The sequence below is a fragment of the Coregonus lavaretus genome (assembly GCF_964263955.1).
Source record: "Coregonus lavaretus genome assembly, chromosome: 16".
Classification (NCBI taxonomy): Eukaryota; Metazoa; Chordata; class Actinopteri; order Salmoniformes; family Salmonidae; genus Coregonus; species Coregonus lavaretus.
In genome coordinates, this window is record NC_140003.1 from 37,453,569 (window position 1) to 37,464,463 (window position 10,895).

The following is a 10,895-nucleotide window of genomic DNA, read 5'->3' on the forward strand; positions in this document are numbered from 1 at the left end:
ACCTTCTCCGCTATGCAATCTGGTTTCCGAGCTGGTCATGGGTGTACGTCAGCCACACTCAAGGTCCTAAACGATATAATAACTGCGACCGATAAAAGACAGTACTGTGCAGCCGTCTTCATTGACCTGGCCAAGGCTTTTGACTCTGTCAATCACCGCATTCTTATTGGCAGACTAAATAGCCTTGGTTTCTCAAATGACTGCCTCGCCTGGTTCACCAACTACTTCTCAGATAGAGTTCAATGTGTCAAATCGGAGGGCCTGTTGTCTGGACCTCTGGCAGTCTCTATGGGGGTGCCACAGGGTTCAATCTCGGGCCGACTCTATTCTCTGTGTATATCAATGATGTCGCTCTTGCTTCTGGTGACTCTCAGATCCACCTCTTCGCAGACGACACCATTTTGTATACATCTGGCCCTTCATTGGACACTGTGTTAACAAACCTCCAAACGAGCTTCAATGCCATACAACACTCCTTCCGTGGCCTCCAACTGCTCTTAAACGCTAGTAAAACTAAATGCATGCTCTTCAATCGAACGCTGCTGGCACCTGCCCACCCGACTAGAATCACTACTCTCGGCGGGTCTGACTTAGAATATGTGGACAACTACAAATACCTAGGTGTATGGTTAGACTGTAAACTCCCTTCCAGACTCACATTAAGCATCTCCAATCCAAAGTTAAATCTAGAATCGGCTTCCTATTTCGCAACAAAGCCTCCTTCACTCATGCTGCTAAACATGCCCTCGTAAAACTGACTATCCTACCGATACTTGACTTCGGCGATGTCATTTACAAAATAGCTTCCAACACTCTACTCAGCAAATGTAATGTGGTCTATCACAGTGCCATCCGTTTTGTCACCAAAGCCCCGTATACTACCCACCATTGTAACCTGTACGCTCTCGTTGGCTAGCCCTCACTACATATTTGTCGCAAAACCCACTGGCTCCAGGTCATCTATAAATCTCTTCTACGCAAATCCCCGCCTTATCTTAGCTAATTGGTCACCATAGCAACACCCACCCGTAGTATGCGTTCCAGCAGGTATATCTCACTGGTCATCCCCAAAGCCAACACCTCCTTTGGTCCCCATTCCTTCCAGTTCTCTGCTGCAAATGACTGGAACTAACTGCAAAAATCTCTGAAGCTGGAGACACTTATCTCCCTCACTATCTTTAAGCATCAGTTGTCAGAGCAGCTTACCGATCACTGCACCTGTACACAACCCATCTGTAATTAGCCCACCCAACTACCTCATCCCCATATTGTTATTTACATTGTTATTTATTTAGCTCATTTGCACCCCAGTATCTCTATTTGCACATCATCTTCTGCACATCTATCACTTCTGCACATCTATCACTCAATACTAAATTATAATTGTGCACTATGGCCTATTTATTTCCTTACCTCCATAACTTACTACATTTGCACACACTGTATATAGATTTTCTATTGTGTTATTGACTGTACGTTTTGTTTATTCCATATGTAACTCTGTGTTGTTGTTGTTTTTACCGCACTGCTTTGCTTTATCTTGGCCAGGTCGCAGTTGTAAATTAGAACTTGTTCTCAACTTGCTTACCTGGTTAAATAAAGGTTAAATAAAATAAAAAATTAAAATCAGAGTAAATGTCTTTACCCCAGTCCTCAGCAGTCCAATCCCTGTACCTTTTGCAGAATATCAGTCTGTCCCTGATGTTTTTCCTGGAGAGAAGTGGCTTCCTCGCTGCCCTTCTTGACACCAGGCCATCCTCCAAAAGTCTTTGCCTCACTGTGCGTGCAGATGCACTCACACCTGCCTGCTGCCATTCCTGAGTAAGCTCTGCACTGGTGGTGCCCCAATCCCGCAGCTGAATCAACGTTAGTAGACGGTCCTGGCGCTTGCTGGACTTTCTTGGGCGCCCTGAAGCCTTCTTCACAACAATTGAACCTCTCTCCTTGAAGTTCTTGATGATCCGATAAATGGTTGATTTAGGTGCAATCTTACTAGCAGCAATATCCTTGCCTGTGAAGCCCTTTTTGTGCAAAGCAATGATGACGGCACGTGTTTCCTTGCAGGTAACCATGGTTAACAGAGGAAGAACAATGATTTCAATACCACCCTTTTAAAGCTTCCAGTCTGTTATTCTAACTCAATCAGCATGACAGAGTGATCTCCAGCCTTGTCCTCGCCAACAATCTCACCTGTGTTAATGAGAGAATCACTGACATGATCGCAGCTGGTCCTTTTGTGGCAGGGCTGAAATGCAGTGGAAATGTTTTTTGGGGATTAAGTTCATTTTCATGGCAAAGAGAGACTTTGCAATTAATTGCAATTAATCTGATCACTCTTCATGACATTATGGAATATATGCAAATTGCCATCATAAAAACTGAGGCAGCAAACTTTTGACCACGACTGTACTCTGCTCTAGTGGGTGTACAGACGTCTTGGTACAGACAGAGGTTGACCTTTCAATTAGGTAATTCTGGTTAAAAAAATATGTATATTGACTTATTCACGAAACGGAAGAGATATTAGGAAATATCTGCGCCGATATTAGCAGAGAATGTCACTGGTGGAAAATAGCCACTTCACTCACTCACTCACTTACTCACCCTTTCACTCTTCTGCTTTTGCAAAGATTATTTTACTCACTCCATCACTCATTAACCAGCTTAATAACACTGTGTGTGTGTGTGTGTGTGAGACAATGTTTGTCAGGTGATTTTATGGTGGCCTGACCTGGCAGTGTCGGTTAGTGTTGATGTTCTAACCGGCTTAACCTAACAACAACAGTGTCTCTTTATATCACTGTGTCAGTGTGTGTGTTCATGCGTGTGTCAGTGGGTTGAGTCTCTGTCTGTTTCCTAGCCCCAGCCTGGCTGTTCCACTCTTTTCCGGTACTTTCCGCCCAGTTAAGCACAACGCTCCTCAGCGGGAGAGGATGACGCAGCGCCTACCCTGATCCTGACTGGGCAGAATTCACTTATCTGATCTCCAGTCTCCCGTATCTCGCACACGCATGCGCGTACACACACACACACACTAAAATAATGTCAAGGCTGACCGATATATCACCTGTCTCTCGCTGGCTGACAGTCTTAGCTGCTCTAACCAGTCTGTCGCCTCTTTTAACCTACATGTTTTGACCTGTCTCTCTACCTGTCTGCCAGGTATGCCTGTCTGTCTGTCTGTGTGGTTGATCTGTCTCTCTACCTGTCTGCCAGGTCTACCTGTCTGTGTGGTTGACCTGTCTCTCCATCTGTCTGCCAGGTGTACCTGTCTGTGTGGTTGACCTGTCTCTCTACCTGTCTGCCAGGTCTGTCTGTCTGTCTGTCTGTGTGGTTGACCTGTCTCTCCACCTGTCTGCCAGGTCTACCTGTCTGTGTGGTTGACCTGTCTCTCCATCTGTCTGCCAGGTCTACCTGTCTGTGTGGTTGACCTGTCTCTCCACCTGCCTGCCAGGTCTACCTATCTGTCTGTGTGTTCAGACCCTGAAAGTCTCAGTACAGTTTCAGATTACAGTGACAGATAAGGTAGAAATGTGGGAGGAGGGTATGTCACTGTTTAACTTTTGAGTGATGTCTTCACTATTATTCTACAATGTAGAAAATAGTAAAAATAAAGAAAAACCCTGGAATGAGTAGGTGTGTCCAAACTTTTGACTGGTAGTATACCTTCTGTCTGGACCCTTTTGTGTAAATCTCCTTTCTCCTCTATCTCTTTTCCTCCCTCCTCCCCCAGTGCCCACCACGGCCCCCTCCCCCCCTGACGCGGTGGACCGTTACCTGGAGTCTCCCGGAGACGACAGCGAACACTCCAACTTCCAGAAGGCCAAGGAGAGTCTGGAGGCCAAGCACCGTGAGAGGATGTCCCAGGTCTGTGTGTATGAGAGTGAGAGAGAAAGACAGCGTGTGTGTTTGTGAAAGAGGGAGAATGTATGGGAGAGAGAGAGAGAGGGGTCCCTTCTCTGATGTGAACAAAGGACATTAAGGGAGTTCACTACACTACACACAATCCTCTGATGTCTGACTGACTGTGTCTCTCTAGGTGATGAGAGAGTGGGAGGAAGCAGAGAGACAGGCCAAGAGTCTCCCTCGCGCTGACAAGAAGGCAGTCATCCAGGTACAGTACCTGAGCTGTGTGTGTGTAGGTAATGTGTGTGTGTGTGTGTGTGCATTCTAGTGTGTGTAAATGTTTCTGTGTGCAGCACTTCCAGGAGAAGGTGGAGGCCCTGGAGCAGGAGGCAGCAGGAGAGAGGCAGCAGCTGGTGGAGACCCACATGGCCCGAGTGGAGGCCCTGCTCAACAGCCGCCGTCACATGGCCCTGGAGAACTACCTCAGCTCCCTGCAGGCCAACCCACCCAGGGTACGTATATACAGTGCATTCGGAAAGTATTCAGACCACTTGACTTTTTCCACATTTTGTTACTTTATAGCCTTATACTTATAGAAGTTGTTTAACGAGTTATCATCTCCCGAATTAAACTCTTAGAAGATATATGTTATATATCGATAAGTCACTTGTTAAATAATTATCTCTTATCAGTCTCATTCTGAACGTTGCATAATCCTTGAACCTGCAAGAACCCTAACCTTATTGATGAATCAGCAATACACAAATTGGCTTAATTTTACTTACTAACTAACTAACTAAATAATAACACACACACACACACACACACACACAGGTTATTGATTACTAACGTAATACAATGAAAACAGGTCCCTAGTGGACTGGACTAACAATAGCATGAATGCTTGGGTAGAAGGAGGGTTGGCTGATTCAGAGAGGGGGGGGGGGGGGAAGAGATAAAGGAATTCACCTATCGGACATTTGTAAACTACGCTCACGGAAATACAAATGCTTTGGACCCACTCATTCTAGAAATGCAACATGTATTTATGTGTAGCTGTCCTCGATAGTTGAGTTGATGATGTAGGACTCTGGTTTGCCCACCAGAGATCCCAATGTCCTGGGTAGAGTTTCTGTTCGTAGAGTTGGTTAGAATGGATACTTCAGCGTACCCTGTAGTTCGTAGCGTTGATCTGTTAAAATAAATACTTCAGATGTACCAACAGTTGTCTGAGAGGGATTGTCCTTCCCAACTCGTGTCTTTAGTGAATGTTCTCTAGACGACTATACATGCCAGCTGCAGACTGAGATGATAAGGTCCAGTGCGTTGTCTTTTTCTTCACCTCGTGTAGAGGTTGAGAGTTTCACCATTTTGCAATATTCAGCTCGCGCTGCATGTCAGCTGGTCTGTAGAGTTTACACCATTTTGTAACGTTTAGCTCACGCTTCACGTCTGCTTGTCTGTAGAGTGTCAACCATTTTAAGCCGTGGGGCTTTCTGGTCTAACCATTTTAAACCGTGTAGCTTCACCTTCATGCTACCTGGTCTGGTAGAAATTCAACCATTTGCAACATCCTGCTTATACCGTAGTATGCTTGGTCTGAGGTGAATTTCGTCAGGAGGGGTTTTATACTTGAATAGAAAAGGGGGCATTTCAACATGTTTGGGCTCATCTGGGCGTGGCCACTGACTGAGAACAAGTCAATATGGAAAACAATCATCTCATCTAGAATGCTAAAATCACATTGTTATCTTCACAAAAATCATTCATTTTATACAACAATTAGAAGCAAACCTCATAACTGGGAAGTGTACACCCCCAGAGATACAGTTATGTTGTTCCACCGTCTTTAATGACATCACAACATAGTAACGAATTCTTTAAGTCCCCACCGACCATTTCTACCACAATGAATGTGGGAAATATTGTTTCATTATCTACTTTTGGATGTTGGCGTTTTGGCGGGAAGAATCTCTGTTAACAAAGGGGTCCTTTCTCCCAAAACTTCAAGGCAAGGAAGAGAAAGTCTGCACAGTATTTATGACCGGTCATTAAACTGGCCCCCAGGAGAGGGGGTGTTCAAACCTTTGCCTAGCCGGCATCTTTGATCCTCAGCCCATGAGGGCAAGTCATGAAACAATACTCCATAATGACAAAGCAAAAACAGGTTTTTAGAAAATGTTGCAAGCCTGTCCTCCCCAATTAAGGTGTCCCTCATCCCCTTCTCTCTCTGTCCCTCAGCCTCGTCAGGTGCTTGGCCTGTTGAAGAAGTATGTCCGTGCAGAACAGAAGGACAGACAACACACCCTGAAACACTACGAACACGTCCGCATGGTGGACCCCAAAAAGGCTGCTCAGATCCGACCCCAGGTACCCCAACAACCCCCAACCGCTATAATACACTACATTACCCACAAACCTCTAAGCTCACCCTTCAATCACCCTACACTACCCACAAGCCCCTACAGCCACTCTGTGTCCTGTGTAACTCCTTTGACCTCTGCACTTTGCCCTTCTCCTCTAGGTGATGACCCACCTGCGTGTGATTGACGAGAGGATGAACCAATCCCTGGGGCTGCTCTACAATGTGCCCAGCGTGGCCAATGAAATCCAAGACCAAGTTTGTGAGTGTCACCCTACTCCTACCCATATACTGCAGTGTCATGATATTATTCAGTCTATACACTCAGTGTAGTACTGTGTTGTGTTATTACAGAGATATTGTACAGATTATGCTTTTTCCTTTCTGCCTATTGTTCATTCTCTAATTTTCACTCTATTTTCCCCTTCTCTCTTCTCTCTCTCTCTCTCTCTCTCTCTCTCTCTCTCTCTCTCTCTCTCTCTCTCTCTCTCTCTCTCTCTCTCTCTCTCTCTCTCTCTCTCTCTCTCTCTCTCTCTCTCTCTCTCTCTCTCTCTCTCTCTCTCTCTCTCTATGTGTAGCTGTCCTTATGCAGAGGGTTCAGTCAGAGCTGTCTCAGCAAGTCTCATCTCTGCAGAGCGATGGGAGGGTGAGTTTCACACATACACAGGCACGCACACTCTTGCTCATAAAAATAGTACAATCTCTCCTATCTCACAAACACGTACACCCAGATAGAAATTCAGTCATGTGTATCCTGTGTTTGTAGACTGATGGCAGGGTGAGCTATGGAAACGATGCCCTGATGCCCGACCAGGCTTACAGCTCTGCCCCTCTGGACCCTGGCATGGGCCTGGATCGACTGGGCTTTATCCACCCAGAGAGCTTCAACCAGCCTAACACCGACAACCACGGTAACAAACACATGCACGCACAGTCACACAACCAGCCTAACACACAGCCTAGCGAACCACAGCAATACACACAAGACAACTGTTTCATGCATTATCCATTAAATTGGTCATTCTCTAAAGCTTTTAGTCAGTGACTGTTTCCTCTGTTAAAACAGTTGAGCCTGTTGATGCTCGTCCCGTTCCAGATAAAGGTCTTCCCACTCGACCTGGTAAGTGTTTGCGTGCATGTAGTATGTGTATGATTGTGTTTATACTGTATGGGCATGTTTGGGTTATGGTTGTGTTTGTCTCTTTTTGATGATGAGTGTATTTGTATGATGTTCTCTCCCTCTCTCACTGTGTGTCTTCAGTCTCTGCTCTGAAGCCTGAGGAGTTCCCTGAGGTGCGGATGGAGAAGGAGGAGCGGCAAAGCGCCAGCTATGAAGTGCATCAAAAACTGGTACAGAAACATACAGTACAGTAACTACAGTGTAGACTGGTACATGTTCATACATGTGTATCACAAACTGGCTCAGTAGCCCAAGCTCACATGTTTATGATAGAAATGGGAACATTTGTATAACGGTTTATCTGTGCATTGGAGACTGGTAAATAATGTTCTCTTTACAATATATAACTGCAGAAACACTCAACACCTCCAGTTTGATTGACGGGTGTTGTTGTGTTGATTATTACCAGGTGTTCTTCGCTGAGGATGTGGGCTCCAACAAGGGCGCCATAATCGGCCTGATGGTGGGCGGGGTTGTCATAGCGACGGTCATTGTCATCTCTCTGATCATGCTGAGGAAGAAGCAGTATACTTCTATCCACCACGGAATCATCGAGGTGAGAGAGAGTGCTTTCTGTGTGTCTGCGTGTTGGTGTTCTGTACCTGTGTGTTAACCTGGTGTGTGTGTGTGTTCTAGGTGGATGCTGCAGTGACCCCAGAGGAGCGTCACCTGTCCAAGATGCAGCAGAACGGCTATGAGAACCCCACCTATAAGTTCTTTGAACAGATGCAGAACTAAGGAGCTACCCTTTGACCCCTCCCTGACCCTGAACTTCCTTTAACCCCTCACACCTAGGGCCCGTTCCATTTTGGTCCTCTTAACCCCCTCACACCTAGGGCCCATTCCATTTTGGTCCTCTTAACCCCCTCCCACCTAGGGCCTGTTCCATTTTGGCCCATAAACCCTTCTAGCTCCTACTCTATTCCTGTCAATGGATCTGAAAGGACGGAGTAGGTGAAACCAGTATGACTGAAGCGGCATAAAAATATGTAATTAATTGGGTTAGAAAGAGTTGTAGTCATGTTACTTACAGCTACCCAGGGTGCCAAGGGGCAGAAATGCAACCAAGCCACACTCACCCTTCATCCTTTCCTCGTAAAGTACAGCACATCAACATTCATAGCTGCTATTGGTCAGACAAGGATATCCTTCTTCACCTGCATATATTTTTTAAATATCCTGTAGTGTGTGTACAGAACAGAGAAGCTCATTGATTGATTCATCTGTCCATCTATCTGTGGGTGAGCCCTCCCCCTCAGGATAGCGATCACAGGTCTAAGAGGGTGAAACAGAGGCCCCAAATATCCCTGCAATCTTCCTCCCTCACTCTGATGCACTCTCCCCTCCCCCTACTCCCTCCATCTCTCCCACGCACTCCTCTCCCGCTCCCCCTCTCTCAGATGACAGCTGTGCTGTGTTTGGTGATGACATAACAGCTCTTAGCGCTAGCGAAGGGAGGAGGGGCTCAGTCTGCCCTGAGCTCTTCTCTGCAGGATTATACCACAAGCTTTCAGGTTCGTTTTTCAGATAAATATATAAACAAAGAAAAAATATATAAATAATACATCAGAAATATGTAAAAGGCAAAGAAATATTGAATGTTTTTATTTGGTGCGTAATGTATTGAAATAAGGCAGAAAAAAACTAGCTGTAACTATATGTAGTGCATGGTGATGTTGATGCCAGATATACGTAGAGAGAACCTGGCTCCTGTTGTGGGACTGGGCCTCTCATATAGACTTTTAGCAGGATTGTACATTTTCTGTGTCTTCTTTGTGATCTTGTGATATGAAGAAGAGAAAAAAAAAGTATTTAGAATCTGGTCCGCTTTGTTGTCACTGTCACTGCGACATGCTTTAAACAGAACCTGTGCTGTCCTTTGTTTCCACTCCATTCCTCGCCCTGTGTTACCGACATGGGCCGAATTCTCTCTATCTACATGTAGCTAATATAATGATGTGTAATAGTATCTGAAAGGAAGTCTATTTGTGTTACTGTTTGCGTTCTATGCACTCTGAGTTTCATTTAGTCTGATTATTACTGGTATTACTGCTCCGTTTATTGGTATTATGTCCCTTAACTGATATTCCACAACTAGAAATTGTGTTTCAGCTCCATTCCTCATTTTATCATTCCAGAAATCTCAGCATTCCACCATATCTTTCCTCATTCCTATATAGTCTGTGAACATCTATGAATATCATTAATGGAAACAGAAATCATTACTTTTTTTGTTTCTCAGGCTTTCAGGCTCTCTATCTTTCCTTCCCTCTGTCTATCCCATAGACCTCAACTCCCCAAACAGCCCTGCTCCTCCCCTCTATCACTCGCTCTCGCTGGCCATGCTGTGTCGGCTTGGTGTGTGTGGCGCTTTGGAGTTGATGTGTAAGATAATTAGATTGAGTTGAGAGTGGGGATTGGGAGTGTGATAGATTCCCTATCGCCTTTCTGATCATCAATCGCACACACACAATCTTTCCTTGGTTGTTTGATACATGTTCAGTGTATCTGTGTGTTCTGTGGTGGATATCCCCCTCTTGCTTGTCTCGTCAAATCTCTCGTCTCAGACCTCCTGGCTTTAAAAGCAGAGGCTAAAGAAATACTGATCTCAGACCAGTTTATTGATAGTTAGATTGATCTTGGGCGAATGTGTGTGAGGCCAAATACAGGGACCCTGTTCAGGAAGGCGCAACTTCACAGAATTTTCAGATATGTGTTATGTGGAACAGATGTCATTGTCTGTCAGGTAGTTTTTTGTTACATTTCCATCTGCAACATTCAGAATGTTTCACCTAACTGAACACACCCAGATCTGGGATCAGTATAGAGACAGTAGTAGACGAGACATTCCCCATACCCAAAATGGAGCCTCCAATAGACATGAATGTGACATTCATATTGTGCAATTATTCCACAGATCTACTACACACTACTACACTTCCTCCCTACACACAAACTGAAGCTCTTAAATCAGGTAAATGTTTTGATGTTGTCAAGGATACTTGTACAGGGGTTAGTGGTTTAATTAGTTAATTCTGTTACTTTTTCCTGTGTACCTATACAAACCATTTGCTTGGACTGAGAAAAAGCTTTCTACACTATCCCATCAATAAAATGTTGAATGTACATAATCTCTGTTGTTGAATCTGTGTGTGTTCATGTATTTATGACAGAGCTTGAATCCTGAGTGATGGTCATATAGGAGAAACTAAAACATTAGAACCTGCCAGAGTGGTGAGAGAGCGGGTGTGTGTATGTATGCATACGCATTACATTGGAACAGTTCTGCCTATAGGTAGACTACGTGCTCCGCGTAGGGTCCCCCCCCCACCCCACCCCACCCCACCCCACCAAAACTTTTTTTTTTAGGAACTACATCTGGGTCTCGGCTTACTGTTGAAAGAGCATAGTAGAATACACAATATGCAATTTCGTGGCTCAGCATTGGAGCTGTTGGATCAAGGACAGACTCAGTCCTTAGGAAAACATCTGCCACTTTATTTCCCC

General features: G+C 45.0%; 1 protein-coding gene across 3 annotated transcripts in view; it reads left to right on the forward strand.

Annotated features, from left to right (window-relative positions):
- Positions 1-10,512, forward strand: part of LOC311143917 (amyloid-beta A4 protein-like) — a 59,545-nt gene extending 49,033 nt beyond the window's left edge. For 2 of the 3 annotated variants that reach the window (XM_084179793.1, XM_084179795.1), the window contains 11 exons: positions 3,734-3,867; positions 4,040-4,114; positions 4,200-4,358; positions 6,088-6,216; positions 6,371-6,470; positions 6,787-6,854; positions 6,975-7,119; positions 7,275-7,328; positions 7,470-7,558; positions 7,798-7,944; positions 8,025-8,925. In XM_084179793.1, the coding sequence (XP_084035919.1) occupies positions 3,734-3,867; positions 4,040-4,114; positions 4,200-4,358; positions 6,088-6,216; positions 6,371-6,470; positions 6,787-6,854; positions 6,975-7,119; positions 7,275-7,328; positions 7,470-7,558; positions 7,798-7,944; positions 8,025-8,126 (1,202 nt within the window). In that variant the 3' untranslated portion in view covers positions 8,127-8,925. Of the gene's footprint in view, positions 1-3,733; positions 3,868-4,039; positions 4,115-4,199; positions 4,359-6,087; positions 6,217-6,370; positions 6,471-6,786; positions 6,855-6,974; positions 7,120-7,274; positions 7,329-7,469; positions 7,559-7,797; positions 7,945-8,024 lie in introns of all 3 variants that reach the window. The other variant, XM_084179794.1, reaches the window with a different exon arrangement.
- The last annotated feature ends 383 nt before the right edge of the window (positions 10,513-10,895 follow it).